The sequence below is a fragment of the Barbus barbus genome (genome assembly GCF_936440315.1).
Source record: "Barbus barbus genome assembly, chromosome: 43".
Lineage (NCBI taxonomy): Eukaryota > Metazoa > Chordata > Actinopteri > Cypriniformes > Cyprinidae > Barbus > Barbus barbus.
In genome coordinates, this window is record NC_136721.1 from 8,696,527 (window position 1) to 8,721,172 (window position 24,646).

At 38.2% G+C, this 24,646-nt stretch overlaps 1 protein-coding gene across 3 annotated transcripts in view; it reads right to left on the reverse strand.

Moving 5' to 3' along the window:
* LOC306861943 (bifunctional heparan sulfate N-deacetylase/N-sulfotransferase 1-like) overlaps positions 1-24,646 on the reverse strand; it is an 83,494-nt gene that overhangs the window by 24,111 nt on the left and 34,737 nt on the right. For 2 of the 3 annotated variants that reach the window (XM_079404451.1, XM_079404450.1), the window contains one exon: positions 3,745-4,664. In XM_079404451.1, the coding sequence (XP_079260577.1) occupies positions 3,745-4,290 (546 nt within the window). In that variant the 5' untranslated portion in view covers positions 4,291-4,664. Of the gene's footprint in view, positions 1-3,744; positions 4,665-12,405; positions 12,551-24,646 lie in introns of those variants that run through there. The other variant, XM_079404452.1, reaches the window with a different exon arrangement.

The following is a 24,646-nucleotide window of genomic DNA, read 5'->3' on the forward strand; positions in this document are numbered from 1 at the left end:
AAAAAGAGTCCAGAAAAATTCAAACGGGAAAAAACGGAATCCAGAAAAATTAAAATGGAAAAAATTGAATGTAGAAAACATTTTAACGGAATTTGGGGAAAAATAAAACGGATTTCATAGGGCCCTATATCTGGAAATATTTTGGTTATGAAGCAAATGAGAATATCAACAAATAGAACTTTGGATTTTAATTAGTACATGTATTAGTAAACATTAGTTTCAATTAACATTTAACTAAGATTAATAAAAGATTAATAAATAAATCAACAAATGCAGTACCTCAAGACATTTTTTTGTTCATGTAAAATATACCGCATGTTCTCGACTTGTTACATTTATCTTTAAATAAAAAAAAATTACCCCCTTAATATTGTGGCAGTTTTTTTCACCGTGGTATCGAAAATGGTATCGAGTATCGATATTTTTCAAGGTATCGTATCGAAGTTAGAAATTCCAGTATCGTGACAACACTTCTTAGGAGCAAACTTTTAAAATAAATAATACATTTAAAATTTATCATGATAATTATCAATACAGATAGGGCTGGGTGAAAAGGAAAAAAAAAAAAAAAGCATTTAAAAAAATAAATAAATCTAGACTAAGTGATCACTTACTGGTTTTTATTACATGTACATGTAACTGAAGTAGTGCAAAACAAGTACAGAACGTGCATTCTGTCAACCTTTTTAGTGCATGCAATTGACAATTTATACTGTGCAACTGGAGTAAATAATTAAAACTGGGATACGTATTTTTTTAAAGTTTTTCGCTAAGAACACAAATCTGTTAACTGTCTCTGGTTTAAGAGAAGCTCTGTGGCATGAAACTATGTTCCCTCAGGCACTAAAAACCCTCTCAGACGGAGAGCTAATTGTTGGAGAACACGGGTATTTCTTAGCTAATGTAGCAAATTTGGGGAAATGTGCCTTATGGATGATCCACCACCATGAGCACAAATCAATAGAATGTGGACTCATACATGGTTTATTTTACCTCATCTAGCCTCCTCATAGGCTTTCCGGGCAGAAAATGTATCCTTGTAACAGGGAAGCTCTGATTCTGATTTGAACTCTTGATATCTGGCAACCGCACTAATGAAAGCTTCCTCACGTCTCTTGCGTGGTAATACTTAGGGGACATAATATTGGACGTTCGGCACATTCTTTTGGGAAAGTATGCTTGAATTTTAAATATTCGATATTCACGATATTTTCAAATTTGACAATTATTGCGATATTATCGCTAATATTCGGTATATATCGCCGAGCCCTAAATATAGATTGATATGATTTTTTTTTTACATGACCATTGTCCATACCTATTGTACTCATGGCTGTGATGTCATTTTTGAATAACCTATTTTACCAGCTTAGACTTTGAGTTGAATTTAAATTCAGCACAAGTTTCAGGAATGCAATCTTTTTGTAGTTAGAAATCAGAGGTAGCTTATTTCATAAATGGTCTGGAAGCATTGTGAAGGGACATTTTTTGTTATGCGCCCTTTAATACAGCAGCAATTTATTGCTTCCTTTACTCTCTAAGCTGAAGTTGACTAGTGCTCTCCTGAGTTAGATGCCTTGTGGTACTATGGGTACCCAAATTTGTTTAAACACCATCCATACTCATCTGCATGCAGTCCACTCTCCTCTCGGCCCAGCTGACCCAGTGAAGCTGGATCAATTGGTGATAAACTGCACACAGAGTGGAACAAACACAATGAGTCTTACAATTTGGAGAGAGGCCTTCACCCTGCTCATCTCTTAACACAGCCATTATTCTACCACCAGAGGTAGCAATGGGACCCTCTGGAGAGATGCATTGTTCACAGGGAATGTCCGATGAATCATGCACATTTTAATCTGTTTCTTTTCATGGCAACACACTGAAACAAGCTGAAACTTCAAGAGTAGGTGGTGATGTCACTCAGCACTTAGAGAATACAAATGGGAGATTTTCACATACCAGTGGCCTTAATCAATATCTTCCCTGAGCCTCTCCCTCTCTCCCTAATCCCATCTTCCGGTCTCCATTGTTCCAGGAACACTTGCTAGCCAAAGGCTCCTTCGAAGTTTATCAGCATTTAACTTACTCTGACACTGAACAGTTCATGAACCATGTTGGATAATTAGTCCAAGCCCAAAAAAGCTGTTAGAGAATTGTAGTCCAGCTTGTTGGCATTGGCAAATGCATTCTAAGGGAGGCACTTCCAAATTTCATAAGTGACTCAGCACAGGTAGTAACTCTAAAGAGAAATTAATATCAGGAGTTTGATGTTAGCATGTTGCTGAGCTAATAATACACTTCTCTAACAAAGTAAACAAAGTAACATACAGCAAACAAATATTGGGTAACCAATCAACTACGTTTATCAATAATCTTTGGCACTAACTGAAATAAGCATAGGCCTACTTTAAATCAAAATCTCTTGACTTGCCCACATTGAAACTGAGCTGTAGTTTGCGTTTTCTCATACAATACATGTGAAGCTGCTATAAATTAGGTAAAGAAAAGGTGGCTTACCTTCATTTACCAAAAAGAAAGTAGCAGCCTTCCCGTCAGGCACCTTATGATGCCTTAAAATGCTAGGTGGTATTGGTAGCCAACTCACTATGTTTTAGAACAGAGCTAGTGAGCTTGGTTGGCGGCCAGAGACTTAATATGGCCCCTAGAGATTATACCAATTTAAGTGCTGGTTAGGAAAACATAAGGGTTTATTCCAATTATACATCGGCTCTATGGAATCCATGGATTAGGTTAGAAGACTAATATGAGGACAAACAAGAGCTTGAACCCATTGATGCATGCAAGCATAACTAAAAGAACTGCTGGTGTCCACTGTGATGCTTCTTTGTGCAACTCTTGGGAGATAAATGCATTTGGCATTGACAGGTGGAAGTCTAGGCTTGATGTGAAGGTAATTATGCATTTTCCATTACTGGAGTGGCAGTGCTTCTTCACTCAAGGGGACAAAAAGGTTTGGTCTGCTGAACCATGTACCTTCAGGGTCTGTTATCAGACACGCTCAAGGCTCTCAATCAATGAAATCCAGCAAGGCAAGGATGTTAACTGCCTGGACAAGAAAACAGCATTTCCAGCCAATAAGGGATTAAACTGCTCTTGTTAGTGTGTAAACAGAAGAGCCTGGGGTAAAACAGCTTTGAGGAGAATCGGAGCAGCCTGAGACAATAAAAATTAACGAGCGCAAATTTCATGCGGTTCCTTTTAAGATGTGTTGATGTCCTCACCCTTCTGCTGCAGACGAGTGAGACTCTTAACAGTCTCATCAACTGGGTTAACCTCCACTAACAATTAGTGTGATGCACTCAAGCTCGTGAGGGTAATAAAAGCGGGCCTGGTCTTAGGCAAACAATACATTAGAACTGGGAGAGGAGGTTTACAAGCTGGCAATGACAGGCAGCAATGAGTAATAGTCAAATGTGCAGACTCTAGAGCCGATTATTTCCTTGGACTGATTTTGAAGAGCAGCTCCCCCATAGAACAAGAGCCAATCAACAAGGACATTCTTGTTCAGTAATGTGCAATTACTGCTATGTTTAGCATAATGCCCCAACCTCCCTCTGTTAGCAATATTTCTGCAAGCTAACATCTGAATCAGACTGTGAAATGTCAGTTGTGAGATCGTTTAGTGCAAGGTGATTGACCCACTGGAATTAAGAGACATTAACAGCCATTAGTGACACTATTTGCTGTGAAAGGTCAAGCTGTACAACACAAATGGCTCACCTTGAAAAAGCCGATGATGCCAACGCCATACTCCACACAGTACTTGTCCAGCAACTCTCTATTCCAGGCATCCAGGTTGACATACTTAAGGATGTTCTCGTAGATGACAAGTGTAAATCGACCCCGGTTCTTGTCTGTGAGTGTGGGCATATCACCCTTCCCAGGTGCGATCTCGGTCTGGTATCGAAATCTCCCAGATTCTAAGATGGCCACGATGTCCTGACCCAACTGGGAATACAAGCTCTCTACAAACACCAGTACCACAGGGTCAGTTCGAGACATGTCTGCTGGCTTGGCGGTTCTGGCTGGCAGCACCCTTGCTGACGGAGGGGAAGGAGTCGCCCGGGGATCTTCCCAATCAGCAGTACCTTCTTCTGGGACCACCACACCTCCAACTCCTGCAGGTTCGAGCTCTCGTTTAACACCATACAAGAAATAGGCTGAGATGAGGACACTGACCATGCAGAAAATGAAGAGCAGCAGCAGGCTGGTCTGCAGCGTGAGCTGACGGAAGAGCCGTCTCACACGTCCACACATCAGCATCATCACCTTGCAACCACACCAATCAGGATAGACACAGTCCTCTATTTACAAGCCTATTGTATGTTTTTTCCAAAGAGACAAAATAGATGCGCTCATGTCACCATTGCAGAGGGTGATGAGACTGGGTTGGGCAGGGGACGGCATGGGCAAGGTGGGCTTCCACTCTCCAGCAAGGGATGTGCACTGCCCCCACATGCATCAGCGGCCCCCTGCCCAACACCTCTATACCCCTTCTCTACCCTCTCTGAGTCCTTGTCTCCTGATCCCGTGCAGAAAAGATTCTGGGTTTTGGACTTGTTGAAGGTGGCTTCTTGTTCTTCGGCACTAGATGCTCTAGATAGATCATGCCCAGAGCATTCTCGCCTCCTTGAGTTTACCTAAAAAGAAAAAAATGAAACATGAATTTAACAAAAGTCCAAATGCAAACAAAATCAATGCAATTAATGCAAAAATATCTACTCCGCACCATTTTAGCGATCAATTCTGTTACTTGTGGACCAAACAGTCCTATAATTTAACTCTAAGCTGCAACTGTGTATTCAAAGGCAATGAATTTTGACTGAGCCAGACGAAAAACTCTTGTATTACCCCTCTCTGAATTCTGGCTGCAAAAGCCAAACCCACATGATGCCGTGGGAGCCCTACAACCTGGTTTTCTTTTCACTGAATACCAAGAGCGTCTAGAGAGGCATTTACAAAGGCATTGCCAGGATTACGGGATAATGGAGGCGGCTTGTATTGATTAGTAAGGGCTTTAAAAAGTGATCCTCACTATCCTTCATGCACTTCAAAGGGCAAAAGTCATTTAATCTTTTCATCTTAAATGAAGGGTTTAGCGCAAAGTGTGGCACAGGTGAATGAGTCGAGAAGGATTCAGATTAGCGCTAACCAAGTAAAGACCTCTGCAGAATAACGATAGAACTAATGGCGACTGTAGGAAGTTGTATTGAAGGCTAAAGGTGAGGAGAGTCACGAAACGAATGGCAAGTGTGAAAGGATCTTGCAAGAGGGATCATGAAAGTGTAACTTCAGATGTAATCTAAACCTGCCAAATATTCCTTGTGCAACTTTCAAAGACATCCTGAACTACAGAAAAGCCCATTACAGACAAAAGGACAATAGAAAGTTTGAAAAGTCAGTAAACATGAAAGTCAATTTAAAGCCATTCACATTAAATAGACACCTAAACAAACAATACGACCAACTTTTACAGACAGTACCGTGGTTTCAGGTTTTGTTCACTTTCAAAGACATCTTTTCAAAAGATACAGAGTTTGTACATACATGCATGTCACCAGTGGCCTACATGTTGTTTACCTAGAGATTAGCACACAATGGGCGTCTGAGGAAAGGCTGAAGCAAAGCTACAAGACACAACATGTCTGAGAAGCAATACAGGTCAATTTTCAAAAGCATCACAGACTCACTTCATGTATGGGTTATGTGAAAAGGGAGACTAGCACAAAGAATCAAAGCCTTGCAGGGGTTCGGGGATAAAAAAAAAGCATGAATACCGCAAAAAAGGGAAAAGACACAAGAGCATGCCTTCAACAAGTTGATGAAGGGAAAAAAGTCTTGACAGAGAAATAATAGAGCCTTAGAGAAGGCCATTTTATCATTTCAAAAGGTTGCTGGGAGTACATGTAAAAATCCTGAAACGCAGCTGTTGACGCTCCTGTCTGCTTGTGTGATCCAAAATCCCCATCAGGAATTTTAGGGGCCGGTGCTGTTAAGAGAAGTACATTAAGTTTTTCAGCTGTAGGGTGGGGAGGGGGCATTGGGTTTTATAAAGAAAAAAGGCAAATCTAGGCTGCATTCCACAAGGGACACTCAAGAATAATGTTTTCGCACCCAGTAAGTAGCTCCACATCTCCTTTCCTTTACACCAGAATTACTCTCAGGCCACAATACCTGTCGCTGGCCTCTCATTGTGTCCGGCAGAGGAACGTGAACAGCCATCAGCGTGTCGTCAGAGGTCGGATTACAGTCAAAGAGCTTTCCTATTCAGAGCCTGGTTCTTTAATATGCAGAAGTCCGGACTAAAGACGGCTGAAGCAGCCCATTGTGTACTGCATACTCTGAACAGCATGACTCAGATGACATGAAGCAAGAGAGCCCACACCCAGAACAAAATTCTAAGGATATGAAATGCCTTTGTAGCATGAAAGAATAGGGGAGTTTTATCACTGATAAAAATGAAACTAAATTAATAAATACCAGTATTCTTATAATATTATTAAATAATTAAATTGCAATTGATATTACTAGAATATTAAAAGGAACATCTCGCCAAAAGATGAAATTGTGTCAATTTCCTCAGCCTCATGTCATTCCAAAAGTGTATGCAATCTTTGAAGAACATTGGGGTCCAATCAAATTAAAAACAACTCGGACATTTTTCGAAATATAAAAAAAAAAAAAAAATGCTTATACTCTACAGAAGAATGAATGTCATACAGGTTTAAAAAGACATGAGGTTGAGTAAATGATGACAGTATTGATTTTGAAGGGAACGTTCCCTTTAATTTGACTAAAGGTCATGTTGTAGATGTTAAAGGAACGTGATGTGCAGTCACAAGTATATTGTCTTTTTTTCTGTCTAAAAATAGAGACAACAGCCGTTAACACATTTCGCGACTATGGCAAAACAAAAATAAAGAAACAAAATGCTGATAGGTTAAAACAAGAAAAAGGGATGAAAAAAGGTGTTGAAACGAAAGTGTCAAGACATGGAAAAATAAGGACCTTGACATTTAGAAACCCGTCACCATCTCACCCACGCCAGCAAGTTTCTTCTGTCCCAGATCTTTCCTTCCTTTTCTTTTTTTTTTTTTTTTTTCACAGTCTCAAAGCCCAACAGACGTGTGAAAAATGCACCCTGCCTGGGAGTCACAAAAGCCATTTTCTGATGGCAGGATAGCTTCCATAATATCTCAAGGGCACAGCATACCTTCATTCCCAAAAGCTCACACTGTACTGTCAGCTATGGCTCTTTCAAATCCTGTTGAGTGTTGGTCAAATCGTGAGCCCTGACAATGCTTGACAACTGCTATATTTCAAAACACAGATAGAAAATGTACGATAAAGTTAGTTTAGACATTATAATGCCACCGATTGCTGCCAAAGTGTTACAATGTTTAAGATTTATGTGCTTCCAGTTATGAGCGCAATAAAACCAGGAGACTGGAAAACAAATCAGAATAGCGACGTCTACATGATATCCGGAATTGATCGGCACAAAATGAAAAAGTTATAGGTCTGGAGTGGGAAAAGCAGAGGATATGAATATACACAGGTGATTTTGAGGGATCCGCTGACGGGAAAAAGATATAGAACCATCAAATGTTTATCATCAAATGTCTCCTTTTTCCTGTTTTATGTCAAAGCAAAACGATGGTACAGATCTGCTGCTGGAAGAATGGGACGATAAAAAGGACGACATGCTCGAACAGCTTCGAACACCAGAGCCGCATTCACTGCCGCTCAGAGACACAGGACACTTCCTGGAGCAAGTGGTGTGCATCTGCGTGCCAGGACAGCAGGACAATAGCTGGCCGATCGCCCTGGACAGCTCGACACACAGGACTAGTTTCTACCAATCTTTAACCACAGGCAGACCTTAAAATCAAAAGAACCCCTCGCAAATCAGTACAGTGCTATTTAACGTTCACAATGACGGACATTGTTTGTAGCGCATGATGATGACGGCGGCTGCTGTGGGGTCCGCTCCTGCTCATGAATGGAAGTAGTCAGACTGAGACTAATGCTGGCTCTGACCACCTCTGTTCTGTTACAAACTCGGCCTAAACCCACAATAAGAGCAGTCCAAGTCTGACTTTGCCTGTCAGTGAAATATCTGGGTATATCATAAAAAGAATGAATAAAACATGTTGAACTTGTCATTACGCTCAGCTGATGCTGAAAAGAAATATGTGCCGTTCTGTTAATTCATGATGTGTCTTTATAGAGCACAGAAAGAAAATAGAGAGGAAAAAAAAATACCCAAGGGAAAAGCTAAATAGTCTAATTTGTTAGAGAGACGAATCACCAGCTGCAGGTCACTGGGAATGAACTCCGCCTCAGTAGACGAGCAACATTCAAAATGTTGTTGACTTCAGGATGACTGCGTCTGTAAAACGTGGGGAGTTGTTGAAAAATAAAGCGCTATTCAAAAGTTATTTTTTTCTTCCTCTGTTACACTTATAGTTATGGGAACTTATTTCTGCCATGGAATAATGATATAAAATGGTAATTGTGACTTTTTACCCCACACTTCTGTCAGCTAACAAAACATTTTTTGGCGTATGTGTTCAACCTAGAACCCAATTACTTTGGCTGTCTGCACTACTGTACCTTTAAGTCTTGGATATGAGGTCTGTTGTGATTGGCTAATCTTCATTTCACTTGATGTGTCATGAACCAGTCATTTTAAATACTGCAAATTGATTAAGGCATCACAACATTATAATGTACATTATAAAAATGCATATGGTACTGATGTATTGAGAATATTGATATATAAACATGGCCGCTCTTGTGCTCTGAGTTGTGATGTCATAACCTTTGCCATTTCAGAAAAGCGCTTTTTTTAGTTGGAAGTATGTCTATGTATTACATCAAACTCAGATTTCAAAAGAACTACGAAAATCAATGATATGGCCCATTTAAAACTACCATTAACAAAATTAATTTCTTGTGTGGGAATATCGCATGTTATGATATCAATATTTAGGCCTAGATCACACAGTTTTTGAGACCTGAGGGGATTACGAACACAGCTTTCATGTCAGATGGGTTCAAATCAAGCCAATAGCCCATAAAGACGGAAATATGTCTTCTTCTGCTAGTGTGGCATCCCATATTCGGTATTATTAGCTATTTATTGACTATAAATCTGAAAGCAAGAATGTGCTTTGAACACATTGGCAGTGGGAATTGCTGGCTCTCCCTTCAGACAGATTTAGATATTTCTCACTAAACATGGTCTTTGAACTTTAGAGGCTTTTGTTTGCAGTCCTTTGCCTTTGAAAAATTAAGATTGCAGCAAATTGTCTCCTCACATCTTCAGTTTTGGGTTGGAGATTAGAACACAACATCCTGCTGCCCCCGAAAATAAGCTCTGCATGTATTTATGAGGCAAAAGCAAGAATCCAAGACATATAAAGAATTTACAACACATTTAGTTCCTTACTGTGCACACTTGATAAGTCAAGTCACTGACCGGTATGACTGTAGACTTTTATGTGCCATTTAATTGTGGTCAATACATATATACATACAAATATACCAGTGTTTCCCCTATAAATTTTTCCAGCAGCGGTGCTGTTACGTGCCGGAGGTTGTTACCAAGCCGCTCGCGGGGGGTCCGAGGGCATGCACCCCGGAAGATTTGTTTTTTTTTTTAATAACCCCTTAAACCATGACTTCTGGCAAGTTTTGTGGATAGAAATGCACATTTTGAGACATACAAACTTGACATACCATCAACAGAAGGCATGATTATTGCAGCACGTACCTTGAACTGGTCACAAACAAGATTAGGACAGGATTATTCATGTTTTTCTTGTGTGTTAATTTTCAGCTGTAAGGTAGAAATAGATAGTGGAAAAATGAAACGGCACAACCCAGAAAAAGATTATTTACAATTTATTGAAAATGTTATCCTAATGGCAAGGGCCACACCCAATCTGTGAGTACTTAATTTTTCTGGGCTTTTCATAGAAGATTCATATCATGTAGGGTGTCATATCAGGTGAGTTTTTATTGATCGGATGTTGGGTTATTTTTTTGTGAAAAAAGGTATGTACCAGGTATCTGCATGAAGAGATTTCAGTGTGCCTGGAGCTGTAGGTATACAGAAATCATGTCAATATGTCTTAATGAATGAATAATGGATCTGATTAAAATCACCCTATTCAGTGTGGAAAAGTCACAGTTCACACTGGAGATTGGTATGCCACAGGATTTCACCCATCTGAAAAATGAATGGTATTTTCAATACCAGTGAAAATTCACAGTTTTCGGTACCAATTTCGCAGTTCGCTTTCTTTCCACAAGCGCTTGCTCGCTCTCCCATGGCGTCTGTCGTTGCTATGCAACCATGAACAGAGGAGCGCAAAACGAGAGTGCCGTTGAAAAATAATTTCCATTTGTGGCTCTTTCCTCCTTTCTTGTCAACAAGTGGATTCAGAGTCATCGCATTAGCAGCGCCGCCGGTTGCCATGTTTGTGTTTTTAGGTATGCAAGTGAATGACGTGATATTACTGATCATGTGAAGATTTTTCAGCGGTGCTGAAAATCCAGCGGCGCCGCTGCTTAATACATTGTAGGGGAAACACTGTATACACATATATACATATAAATACACACACACACATATATACACATATATATATATATGAAGAAATGGGAAGTCTTAGATTGCCCAAGTCAATCTCCAGATTTAAATCTGATTGAACACAAATTTCACCAGCTGAAGAGGAGAGTAAAGGCTCCAAAAATAAATAAATAAATAAACCTCCCCAAAACAAGCAACAATTGGGATTGACAGCATTAAAGGCTGGGAAAAGCATTTCAAAGGATGAGACCAAGAGTCTGGTGATGTCTATGGGTCACAGACTCACTGCTGTGATTGTGTGCAAGGGATCTGCAACTAAATAATAGCTTTTAATCTTTTATATCTGCCTTATGTTCAACTGTCCCAATACTTGTCATGTCCCAATGCTCACATCAATGAGTGGGATGAACTCTAAAAGTGCTGTTCTTTTTATTTGGTCAAACATGTGTGTGTTGAAACGGCTAATAATAAAATGTGACATTCTCATATTCATCTTTTAATCATATGTGACCCTGGACCACAAAACCAGTCTTAAATTGCTGGGGTATATTTGTAACAATAGCCAAAAATACATTGTATGGGTCAAAATTATTGCTTTTTCTTTTATGCCAAAAATCATTAGGATATTAAGTAGAGATCATGTTCCATGAAGATATTTAGTAAATTTCCTACTGTACATATAATCAAAACTTAATTTTTGATTAGTAATATGCATTGCTAAGTTTGACTTAATTTGAACAACTTTTAAAAGGCAATTTTCTCAATATTTAGATTTTTTTGCACCCTCAGATTCCAGATATCCTCAGATTTTCAAATAGTTGTATCTCAGCCAAATATTGTCCGATCCTAACAAACCATACATTATGTATAAATCTCAATTTTGAATAATTGACACTTAAGATTGGTTTTATGGTCCAAGGTCACATATTTGTAAATGTCTTGACTCCACAGCCAACAGAGCAATTTTGTCTTTACTGGTCCAATACCTATGGAGGGCACTGTATATATACACACACACACACACACACCCATATAGAAAATATATACATGTAAATATTTTCTAAATATATACTGTATGTGTGCGTCTTATATATACATAAATATACACAGTATACACATATATTATATAAACAAAAAAAATATTTTGGGTGTGATTAATTGCAATTAATCATTGCCCAGCACTAAATTATGACATAAATTCATATATAAATGCAATGCTACAAATGAATATAATGCCACTAATGTCCCCTGACAGGAGCTTTGTCAGAGATTGAATGAAACTGGATAGGACTGAGGGGGGAGAGAAATGGACAGTCAGAGAAACAGAGCAAAAGATAAAGAGGCTGATTGGATGAGAGCAAACAAGAGCTACATAAAAACAAGCTCTCCATTGAGCAGATTGCTTGGTTCAAAGGGTAAAGACGCCACTGGGACAAATGGTTGGTAAACTCCTCAGGGCTTCAAACGCTGAACTGACAAACAGCATTAGATGCCCGAAGGGCCTAGACACAGCACAATCTGGAGAAGGTCGGGGAAGTGTAATCCTAAATCCCTAATCCTGTTTATCTGGGCTGGACCAAATGTGCCGATGAAAATGGCAGATGAATGCACATCGAGTAGACTACGTGCAACCTGAAACTTCACTGCCGACAGCAAAAAAAAAAAGAAAAAAAGAAAAGGCTCTGCTGATCAGTTCACAGTTCAAATCAATTAGAGGCCCTTACAGAGAGGGCACAAATATGGAAACGCAGAAGCCAGACAGCACAGCAATGCAGACATACCTTACAGGCTGATACTGATGAATAAACAACCGTGAAGTCTGCGGAGCTGAAGAAATCTTGACAGATGCCGAATACTTGAGATGTAAGGACTTCGCTGTCTGTGGTGGCAGACATGGAGGGGACACTCGAAGTCACTATTATGTATGAAGGCACAGTGGAAGCAGCAGAGAGCAACAAATCAATCTTCCCTGCTGGCGGCTCCAATCTCAAGGGCACTCACTCTCCATCAGAAGACTGCATTTGCCCTTGCCAGGCCAGACGGTGTGTGTGCTGAGCTCCATCCTGTGCGCTCTCACACCCGCCATCCACACACACACCAGTTTTGATACAACTGTACTGGTAAACACTCCAGTCTGTCTGCACACAGTGTGCTGCCACCGTTCTGCTGCCGGTGCCAAGCTAGAGGACAGGCTGACTTGCCAAAAGATCCTTCCCCACCCCACGCACAACATGGGCCGCATTCGGCTGTATCTGTGCATCCACCGCACTGCTGATCTAATGTCCATCCTAATCAGTGAACTTAATCTCCTGTTTCACTGGGACTGCACTGACCCCAAGAAACCGGACAGCAAAGACATGCAATCATGCGCCCAACCGACCGTCTTTACCACAGGAGAAATGGGATTATGGATAGGGAGGAGGCTTGTCTCCTAAAAATGAAGGTGAACAGTGCAGTCCGCAGGCTGTTAGGGTAACGGTGTGGAATCTCAGAGATTAAAATAAACACAAGCTAGGGCTCTGGCTGCATGCAGGACCAAAAAGCTCAAAATTAAAATAATGAACAACTAAACTTTATATATTTCTCTTTTTGTATCATTTTAGCAAATTGTACAATAATAATGAATTATTTTAAACATTTCATTTATAAATTAATATTTTAGATTTTTTCATTACAAAATTACTGTGAAATATTTTTACAATTTAAAAATAATTAATGATCTATTTTAATATATATTGAAAGTATATATTTCGTTCTTCATAAGACTGTTGCTTAAACCATTGCTGTGACAGAAAATGCCCCCCCCCCAACAAAAAAGAAATTACCATTACTATTAACAATCCATAAGCAATCATTTTAGCAGGTGTCACCCAAATGAGCCTACAATCATGCAAAATTAGCTAATTACACAGAGTCTGGGCAATCCTCGTGGTAAACAAACAAAAAAACGAGTGAGCAGAATATAAACAGCAACTAGGCACATGGCAGTTTTACAAGACCAATCAGACACTTAGTGCACATGAATGAATCACAGTAGAAGAAGTGGGGCCTACAGGGGTCCTCTTATCCGTGAGACGTAGATAAAAGCTAACCATGAGTTGCATCAGTGCAGCTCCATCCTTTTCTCATGTCCCTCCATCAGTCGCTGATATCCAAATACCTCTCAGGCGGCTTTAAGATAAAGAAGCATTTCAGAAACATGTTTGACAGGCACAGAAAGAAATCAATGAGCTGTCAGCTCAATCTCTTCCCTCGGTGCGCCTTAATGGCTCAAACGGGAGAAGACAGTGCAAGCTTGACCCCATCACTTATAAAGTCATCCAAGCTTCGATTTCACTTTAAATGACAATCTGCAGGGTTAAAAGTGAAGAATTGAGAGATATTTTGATTTAACTAGCCTTCAAGCCCCATGTGGACATTAACCTCAGGACGCCTTGAAGAAATTTAAGAGTGGAAGCAACTAGTCACTTTGGATGTAGCCACCTGGTATCTACAAGTAAAGCTGCACACTCATAACGACAACCAAACATCTTGAATTCCCAAAATAAATGATTCTACTTGTTCAGAATGACATTCAATGCTAAAGGAAACTGCTTATACCGAAGCTCTTGCGACACAGTGCGCCGGGAGACGGGTGCAGAAAAACTTCCGTCAGCTTCTTTATGGATGTCTTCAGTGGTAAGCCATGCTACAGGGGATAATTGGTAGCGGTGTGCATCCACTAGCAAATAAAAACAAGTGCAGCCATTACATACCGAGCCCAGATGCTCGGAAGCACCTCCGTCCCTCTCCTCTTAATTAGGTTGCATAACACGAAGGGAACCAGGCTATTTTTAGCCCCTTTAACTACAGAGGGCTCTCAAAGACCAGGAGAATAGAAACAAGAGAGAAAGAAAGAAATGTCACCTTTATTTCAGAGGACACTGGAGCCACACAGGTCAGAAAAATACATTTCAGACGAGTTGCTTGTTATCTCCGGTCAGAAAATTTAGACTTGACCCTGAAATTACCTCCAAAGATAAGAGTGAATTCATCTTGAGGACGTTACGAATGAGATTACGCTGAAGGCCAATTGCACAAAATCGATTTCAAAGAGCGAATCAACTAAATCAAATATTGCATTTCATACACAGGCCTTCTGATGCAAGGCATTCAATAGCATAGCAATAACTCACTCGCCCTCATTGCAGAGTAATATTTTTGTTTTCAGATTCCCTTATTAAATGGTTTTACAAAATCACAGACAATCTTTTCTATACAATATTAAATCCAAACTGACTTGACATTTTAAAACAATTTTTTAGGCATCATTAATGTCAATAGCTCAAATGGCGAGAGTTGCACCCAACAGTTTATTACACAGAGATATAGGTTTTCTTGAACGCCTCAGCCAAAGCATCAGCAATAGTAATAAGGATGACTGCCTTGGAAAGCATCACTAATAATTATATCACAGCCCACTTTCACAAGCTAATCAAATGCAAATGGGTAAATCATGTCTCAGTCTACAGGATTTCCTGCTGCACTCAGAAATGGCTCACATTACAGAAGTTAAAAGGCTTAGTTTACCCCAAAATGAAAATTGTGTCATATGTACTCACACTCCTGCTAATACAAACCCATATGCAGTTGAAATTTGTTTTTAACTAGAGATGCACCGAATGTTCGGCAACCGAAAATAGCAAAATGACCTCTTTCGGTGTTCAGCTGAATTAGCGAAAAGACCGAATAAATTGTAGCGAACAATGACGTGACGCGATCAAATAGAGGCGCGCACTAATGCAGCAAACACGTCTGCAGTGTGGAAGTATTTAAAACTGTTAAAAGACGCAAAATTCATTACAAGCACGAAGCACCGACAGCGAGAGACTGCTTAGTGCTGCATCTCATGTCTCTGATGAGAAGAGGAAGAGGTGAAATCGCCAAATGGCCTTAAACGATTAGTAAATAAACTGCAGAATGTTATGTTTTCAAATACACGCACAGATTGCATTCAAAAAGCACTGCACGAGCTCTCGATGCCAGGGTTCAAAGTCCAAAGTGAGGAAAATCTGCGCTAAAACACTGTTACTCGTCATTTGCTCAATAACATTCTAATTTTTTTTAAGTGACAATGTGATGTGCGACAAACATCTTCCCAAATTCGTAATGAGAATCATTTAAATATCTGCATGCTGTTGTCAACAAAAAGCTGCACTAAGATCTTCCTGTGGGTTTCTGCCAAAATAAAATCTAAGAAAAAGCATTCATAAATGTTAGTATTGTTATTTTACTGTTGTTCTGTAAAATAAAATAAAAAAATAAGCCAATAATAATGATAATAATAATTACCCTACAACAGCGCTATACATTTATTATAACATTCACACAGTGTTCCAATTGGGATCTGTAATATATTCTAACGTTTTAAAAGAAGTCTCTTCTGCGCAGCAAGGCTGCATTTATTTGCCTGATTCAAGAAGGGGGTCCCAAAAATGGCCAAAGAAATATTAATTCAGTAGCTTATTAATTTTAAGTTAAAGTGCATTGTTGGTATAATGTCTGATTTAAATTGTTGTTTTGTAATTTATTTATTTTTATTTGAAAAGCAGAACAAAACAGTAAAAAGCACATTTTGGCTGTTTAATTTATGAAATAGTGAAAAAACAAAAGGCAAAATAGGCCTACATGGAGGAAAAAATGTGAAAAACCGTGTTCGGTATTCGGCCTTTGGCCCAGTGTTTCATTTTGTTTGGCTTCGGCCAAGAATTTTCATTTCGGTGCATCCCTACTTTTAACACAGGAGAATGCTAAACCAGCTACTTTCCATACAAAGATTAACAGTGATCATGTCTGTCACAATTCAAATATACATAGGCCTATATAAATAAGCTACAAGATTTTTTTTGGCTATAATGTAAAGGGATAGTTCACCCAAAAATTCTGTCATTAATTACTCACCCTCATGTCTTTCCAAACCCGCAAGACCTTCGTTCATCTTCGGAACACAAATTACCATTCTGAGAGCTCTCTGACCCTCCCATAGACAGCAATGTAATTAACACGATCAATGTCCAGAAACATAGCAAGGAGATCGGTAAAATAATCCATGTGACATCAGGGGTTCAACCGTAATATTATGAAGCTACGAGAATACTTTTTGTACGCAAAGAATTTTCATTTTTGGGTGAACTATCCCTTTAAGTTTAAAATAATAGTTCACCCAAAAATTTTACTTCTGTCATTAACTATTCATAAGAAAATTGTATTTATTTGGTTGTTTATGTCATGTCACCATTTAAGGCTACTTTCATGGCAAGAACAGGAAAGAATCAGTTAAAAAAAATATATAAAACACATTTAAAAGGGCATAAGGAATGCTTCACATGGTATAACATTTCCAGTCATGTAATATACAGTCATTCTTCGGCCAGATCTTCAAAAAGATTAAATTCTCAGCTTCGACTGCTGTCCTGAGGCCAGTGCCATATCCTATACTGTCCATCAAACTCAGTGGAGACACAATCCCACAATGCTATAAAGGAGGATATAACAGGCTGTCTAATCTCCCACAGCTCACGCTCGATTAATCCAGGACAGCGGTCTTTTTTTAACCTGTTGTTTAAAAGAGAATTGTGTCAAAGCACTAGGTTTTATTAGCTGTGATTAGATGGGGTTTATTATGATAGAGCCTAATGGAATGCCATTAGCGCAGGCGTGAAGTTCTGCACTGGAGTCCAGTGTCTGAAACACAATGAGACGTCTATGTAAAGCTCCTCTTAAGAGACAAACAACAATGGAGTGTCCGTGTCAGTTTGTACATTGCTCTTGTTATCCAGGCTCCATTTGTGCTGAGGCAGGACAAAAGACGCTTCAGGTTTCACTAAAGTGGGGAAAAACGGTCTCTGATAAGGCCATAGTCCTTTCTTTTTTCCTCATGTACAAGCTTCAGGTTAACTGGTAGAAACAGACATTTTGGCTGATATGATTGCAAATAATGACAATGACAATTTATTGGTCTATTGTTCTAAACAGCATTCACAAAAACTAATAATCTAGTAATCAAGCAAAGCCTTTTGAATGTACAGGCTTAAAGATAAGAAATATCTGTTTGCACTTGAAATTGTTTATTTGGAAAATTAAATTCTGATATTGCTCTGGGCTACACCATTGACTCACGGTCCATCATTATGTTTGGTCTTTCAGGCCACATATGTCTAGAGGTTTATGTTTTCATAATGTGCCTTGTGAATACAATAAACATTTTTATTATCAGTAATCTTAAGGAATTTATTTTTCTGATTCCTCTTAATGTTTCCTTTTCCTTAATGGCTCCATTAATTTTTCAGTACCAAATGATGACACGCACTACTGTTCAAAATTAAGATGTTTTTCCATTTTGAGAAAAAAAAGTGTCATGCTCACCAGAGCTGTTTAACATGGCATCCATCCATCCATCCATCCCCGTGTCACATAATCCTTTTGAAACAATTATAAAAATGTTCTAATATGCAAATTTGGTCTCTTATTATTATCCAAGCTGCTTAATATTTTTGAGGAAACAGTGATACTTTTTTTAGGGTTCTTAAAAGCATAAAAAGTAAAAAAATATAATTTGTTTAAAATGGAAATCTTATAACGTCATAAATATGTTTACTGTCACTTTTGATAATTTTGCATACTAGCTGAATTATAAAAAAAATAAAAATTTGATCGGTGACCCTAACATTTCGAGTGGTAGTGTAATTTGGATAATAATAATAATGATAAAAAAAAAAAAAACTCAATTTTGTTTACTTTTAATTACTTTTTTGAGGTTTAGAAACCTCATGAATCCAATAAATGAGCACATTAAATAAAACTACAATCCAATAATTTATACAGTAGATAAAACAAACTAATTTATTTAATATATTTCATCATATACTGCTAATATATTTCATCATTCATTCATATACTGACAAAACTAAGTGCATATCTTCAAGCAATTATTGTCATATGTACCAGCCAGAAAACAGTTAAAGTCTCACAAGCAAAATGTAAAAGTGTTATACAGCAACCTGTAAGCTGTATTTGTTTGATTAAAAAAAAAAAAAAAAATCTGCTAATAAGTTATTCATTCAGAAAATGAACTATACTGGCCAAACTGTATTTTGTTGATTGATTAAAAAGAAATGACAGTGTTTCCTGCACTACGATTCCAAAACAAATAAGTATTTTAGCGCAGTATTTTGTCTGCAATAGTGAAAGACTAAAAACTACAAAAGTCATCTACTAAAGGCACTGAAAAAAACTTCAACCCTTTCTATTATTTATATTAGTAGCTTAATCAAATTAGTAAAACAATGTGATCGCAACAAACTATTCTTTAATAACAAAAACATTACAGTGAACCTTTTAAAGGATATTTCCAACCATTTCACCACTACACATCAAGTATGTGTGATCATAGCGCACATTCATTTTCTACACCATGAAGGATTTGGGACATAGTCGGTTCTCTGAGAGTCAAAACAAAAGGACTCCATGGTTGAAAAGACGGCTCAGGACTCAAGAGCCAGTGCAAAACCTCCCAATGAAGTGGTTTTGGTACAATAATCCATGTCCATAGAAAAAGTAATAAGCTAAAGCCATAAGGACATGTGCAAGCTTAGATATAATGCATCTTCCATGAAGGATGTAGCTGACTATCACATCTCATCTTCCTAATACTTGTCGGAAAAAAGTGGCAGAGTAAGGGAACACCTTACGGAAACAACTTTGCCCCCATTAATGTAAGAAAGCATCCCAGTGAGAAAAAACATGACACCAGCTCAAAGATAAATGTGTAGCCTACATAAAACTGCAGACTGAATCTACTTGGTAATAAGCAGAAATGAGAGCAAACGCTATTGTGTAGGGTCCTCACAACAGGAGGGGAAAAAAAACCACAGCGCCTTAATCTTTTTGGCATATTCTATATGCTCCATAGCTTAAGGGAACGAGAAGATTTCCTCTTTCTTTTTGAGACAGGGAAGGAGGGATTTAGGTTAAGAGAGGCGAGAGAAGGGAGAGAGCGAGAGAGGATGTTGCTTTAGAAGTTATAGCAAAGCCAGAAGCAATGCATCATGCTGACGTGAACGAGGAACAGAGGGAGAGTGAATTTACTCTATTGGATTTCAGAGGAAACAAATACGATTGGCCACCCTCAAGATTCATCACATTGACTACCAATTAGATGGGCTGAGCAGTAGCAGCCATCGATTTCTGAAGGGTCAAACCTTCCGTTACACCTTAATTGACGCTCACACGGCTGCAGCTTGGCAAAAAAGAGAAACAACTGTATAATCACACTACTGAGATTAACTGCTGAAAACAGGAGGAGTATATGTGTTTGCAAGTGTGCGTGTGTGTGTATCTGTGTGTTTTATTGGCCTTATTGTACTTTGCCTGAGCTGCAAGAAACAAAGTTCAATCACTGTAACATTGGCATTTTGGTGTGTGATCAGCAGTTTGTGAACAGAAACCAGGGATGTGATATTTTATAAACATGTGTGTGCGTATATATATATCTATCTCTCTCTCTCTATCTCGATATTGGGCCCGATACGGAGCTCCTGTACTCGTTAAGATGCCCCGATACCAAACTCCGATACCACACAGCATGTGATAAGTGCCATATTCAGACAAAGAAATACAGACAACAGAATGGAGTTATTAGAGATTAAGGATGTCTACAAAGTATATGCATGCAATTAAATTAATGTTAAACATTCATTATTGACGCCTGTATAGCTGATGTGCGCGAGCTGATGGGCTAAGCAAAGCACGCTGAGTGGATTGCGATGCGCGAGCTCGTCGAGTGAATATCCCTTTCTCACAGACATCACTGGATATTTTGTAGTTCGGTCGGATGTGTCAAAAACAAGTAAAACAATACATGAGTTACATAACGGTTGGGAGGGAGAGAGAGAGAGCGGGCGCGCACTTCTGTTGTGTGATCTTTATTGATGTTCGCTCACTTGGCACAGGCATTATTTGGCTTAAAACTAAATCGTAAATATAAGACAATTTATAGGGGTATTCACTATACACCATTTATTTTCAACCTTAAGCATACACTACATTCTGGCGAAAGTGAAACTAACAGCCTATGCGCTATGTTCTGTACTTGTCCCTCTCATTCTGCACCAGTACAAATACGTGCGCGCATTGCGCGTGTTTTGCTTGCTTCATGAGTGATTATGCATTATATGAGTGGCTTTGGAATATAAATTGCAGCACGTTTCAGATGAAAAAAAACTTTTATTTCTGAAAATATCACAGTTAGGAGATTTATAGCGAGTGGTTCCCTGCATTATTACAGCAAAACGCGTAATTACAGTACTGAGCCGCTGCAATGGAGCAGCTCTAATGCTATTAAATTAAAGATGATGTACCATAGAGCAAAAAAATGAACAGTGAAAGTAACAAAAACTTGTAAAATACATTTTAATGGGCATAATTATAAGTGTGATAAGTGAAGTGACATACTGCCAAGTATGGTGACCCATACTCGGAATTCGTGCTCTGCATTTAACCCATCCATCATGCACACACACAGCAGTGAACATACACACACCGTGAACACACACCCGGAGCAGTGGGCAGCCATTTATGCTGCGGCGCCCGGGGAGCAGTTGGGGGTTCGGTACCTTGCTCAAGGGCACCTCAGTCGTGGTATTGAGGGTGGAGAGAGCGCTGGACATTCACTCCCCCCACCTACAATCCCTGCCGGCCCGAGACTCGAACCCGCAACCTTTGGATTACGAGTCCGACTCTCTAACCATTAGGCCACGACTTCCCCCATTAAGTGTTAAAATAACCGAAGATATTATACAGTCAAATCAAAATAAAGTAAACTGTGACATTTTATAACCAAAAATTATTTTGGGACAAAAAATTAAGTTCAGGTTTGCATGAAGCTGGTTTACAGCATGCCCAGGAGACTACAAGGCTGTCATTAAGGCTAAGGGTGGCCCGACAGAGTATTGATAGTTGTGTAAATATTGTCATACTAACCATTATGTACCTTTCTATCAAAGTTATCTGACATTATCAAGCTGAATTTGTTCAGACACAGTTTTACTCGGAGTTCTTGTCATATTTTATTACCATTTTCTAAACTATAGCGATTAAACCGTGATAATGTGAGAAATTTTAAAGGTTTTTGAATAAATTTTGATTTGACAATTTATTTGATCAATGAAGTTAACCAATTAACATTATACATACTCTTTTGGTTTCTGTACCCAATATTTAAAAAATTTACAAATGCAATATAAATATCGGTACTCATTATCGGCAAGTACCAAAATAAAAGTATCGATATCGGGCGAGTACTGGAAAAAGTGGTATCGGTGCATCCCATATATGCATGTATAGTATGTATGCATGCATGTATGTATGCATGTATATATGTATATACACACACACACATAAATACACAAACACATTTGTACATATATTATGTATACATATAATACATTACATAACATTACATAAATATATTATACCAATATTATATATTACATATGTAATATTTTTTATTAATTATTATTATTATAATAAATTATATTTATATTTTATATAAAGTTTTATATTAACAGTTAATATAAAGCTTAATATAAAATTAGAGATGCACTGATTGCAATTTTCTTGGCCGATTCCAATTTCCGATTTTTTGAAAGTGTGACGTGCCAATGCCGATTTTTGTCGATTCCGATTTTATTTCTAAGAACTATAATTGACAGCATATACAAACAAAAATCTATGCAAATTTCAATTTACATAATAAAAGAAATGATTAAACATTACAATCCCCCCAATCTGGACTAAGTTACAGATTTTCACTCACTTATACAACTCTCAAAATAAAGTGCTCTGTGACTGGAAAGAGGAAGAAATGGCTAATGTGAGTTGCTGTATGTAACAAAACAGTTGTCATTTCCCACTATGTTTATAAATGGTAATTTTTTCCCCCTAACCTTATTAAATGTGTCAGCTTTCACATCAAATTCTTTGTTTCAATTAATTCAGTTCGCATACTAAGAAACAACATGTAGAGTTTTTACTATTCAAATCAAATCAAAAACGGTCAATATTTTGTCTAAAATCTCAGTCACTTAATTTTAAAATTAGAATCATTCTCGTGCGAAACGACGCGTTTACACGCGACTGTGAGTGTGCGTGTGGCAGTGACGTCATTGCCTGCGCCGCTGGCAATAAAAGGAAGGGCTCGGAATCGGCGAGACGTGAGACTGACCGGCCAATCAACGATCCGGGCCGGTCATGCAAAAAATCGTCCGATTCCGATCACTGGCAGGTCAATCGGTGCATCTCTATATAAAATTGTAAATAAATATACAATTATAATATTACTAATATAGAATATTAATACAATATTTTAGATTTATATTTTGTATATATTTTTCATTTGAGAACTATACAGAACAGTGAATAGTGTCAAGTTTTCTGACCTGAACATTATAAAATATAGATTTTATAGCAATCTTTTAATTAAGTTATTAATAAACAAACACATTTGTGAAAATCTAGATATGTTAGTGGACTAGTCAATTATTTGACAACTAGTCAACTATGACTAAGATAAAATTCAGTTTTATGCTGGAATATGATGTACATATACAGTATTCCAAAATGGATAGTTTTCATTGGTGTACATTCCCAAGTGATCTATAATCTGTTTGAATACAGGTAATCTGCCAGGAGAGGAACAATCCAAGCACTCCAAGGACTCACAACGGATGGTGTATTATTGGCAGGTTGTAATACGGTCTAATGTGGTTTCCACATCTCGAGGGCATGATCAAATAATCAAACATAACAAATAAAATTCCCCATCTACCTGCTTTTGTTTTTTCCATTAGCTTTTTTCACTTCGTAAACTTTGAGCAAAATACTTTGTGTGCCCAAAACCAACCGACCAACATGTATAAATGCCTGATTAGCCTTGCCTTTAGATGAAAACTACAGTTCTGATCTCAGAGGACTCATGACCTAAATTAAATCTCCACTAAGGGTCGGTCCAGCTACATTTAGACACTCCAAGGAGAAACTCGTCCTAACCCTGGAACTGAACAAGCGACGTCTGAAGTTCATTCAGCCACAGGTCTCTCTTTTCACCACAGGTGCAGCCATCAGTTCGCAGGGCAGCACTGCACACAACTCTACTGGCACCTGCCAGCCTCTGCATCCCGTTTCTGATGCCAAATCTGACTAGGTAAGCCAGGTGGTGAAAGTCACAGGCATAATCCGGGCCACAGGGTAAGCTTTGTGTGTGAGCAGTGTGGGATAGTGCTAATGATGAGTGCTAATATATGCATCTTTGCTTTACTAGATCCACAGCAGTAACATCTATGTACAGCTGTTACATTTAGCAACGCTGCGTATTTGGAAAGAATGCTGTTGCTACTTTATAAGATGGAGAATAACATCAAAATCAACACGAAATTCTGTTTGTAAGCCATTTCATTGTGAAAGAGTATATTTATTTAGAAAAATATTATTGTATTATTATTTTATGCACCGAGAACTGATGGAAAGTGTAAAGTGGGCATTCTTTTTTCTTTTTTTAACTCTACCGATTAGGTTGCCAAGAGTGCATTTATTTAAAGGGAAAAAAAAAACTAAAAAAAAACTGAAATATTAAAAACTCTTCAATTTTAAAAGATTATAAAACTGATAATATATAATAAATATAATATAAATGTTATATTCAATCAATTTCAAAATTCCAAGAAAAAAAGTCGCTAAATTGAGAAAAATGTTGAGAAAAAAAGTCATTACAAAAAAGTTTTTAATTTGAGAAATTGTCGAAATAAAAAATATTGAGAATAAACTAATTATGAGAAAAATAATGTAAAGTAAATTTGGAGAAAAAAAAGTCAAGAATAAACACTCGTGTCATTCATTTCATCTCATTGAACAGAGTCAAATAGCTTCACATAAACAAAATAAGGCTTTGTCTGTGCTCTTTCCATTTAAAATTAGAGGCAACCACTG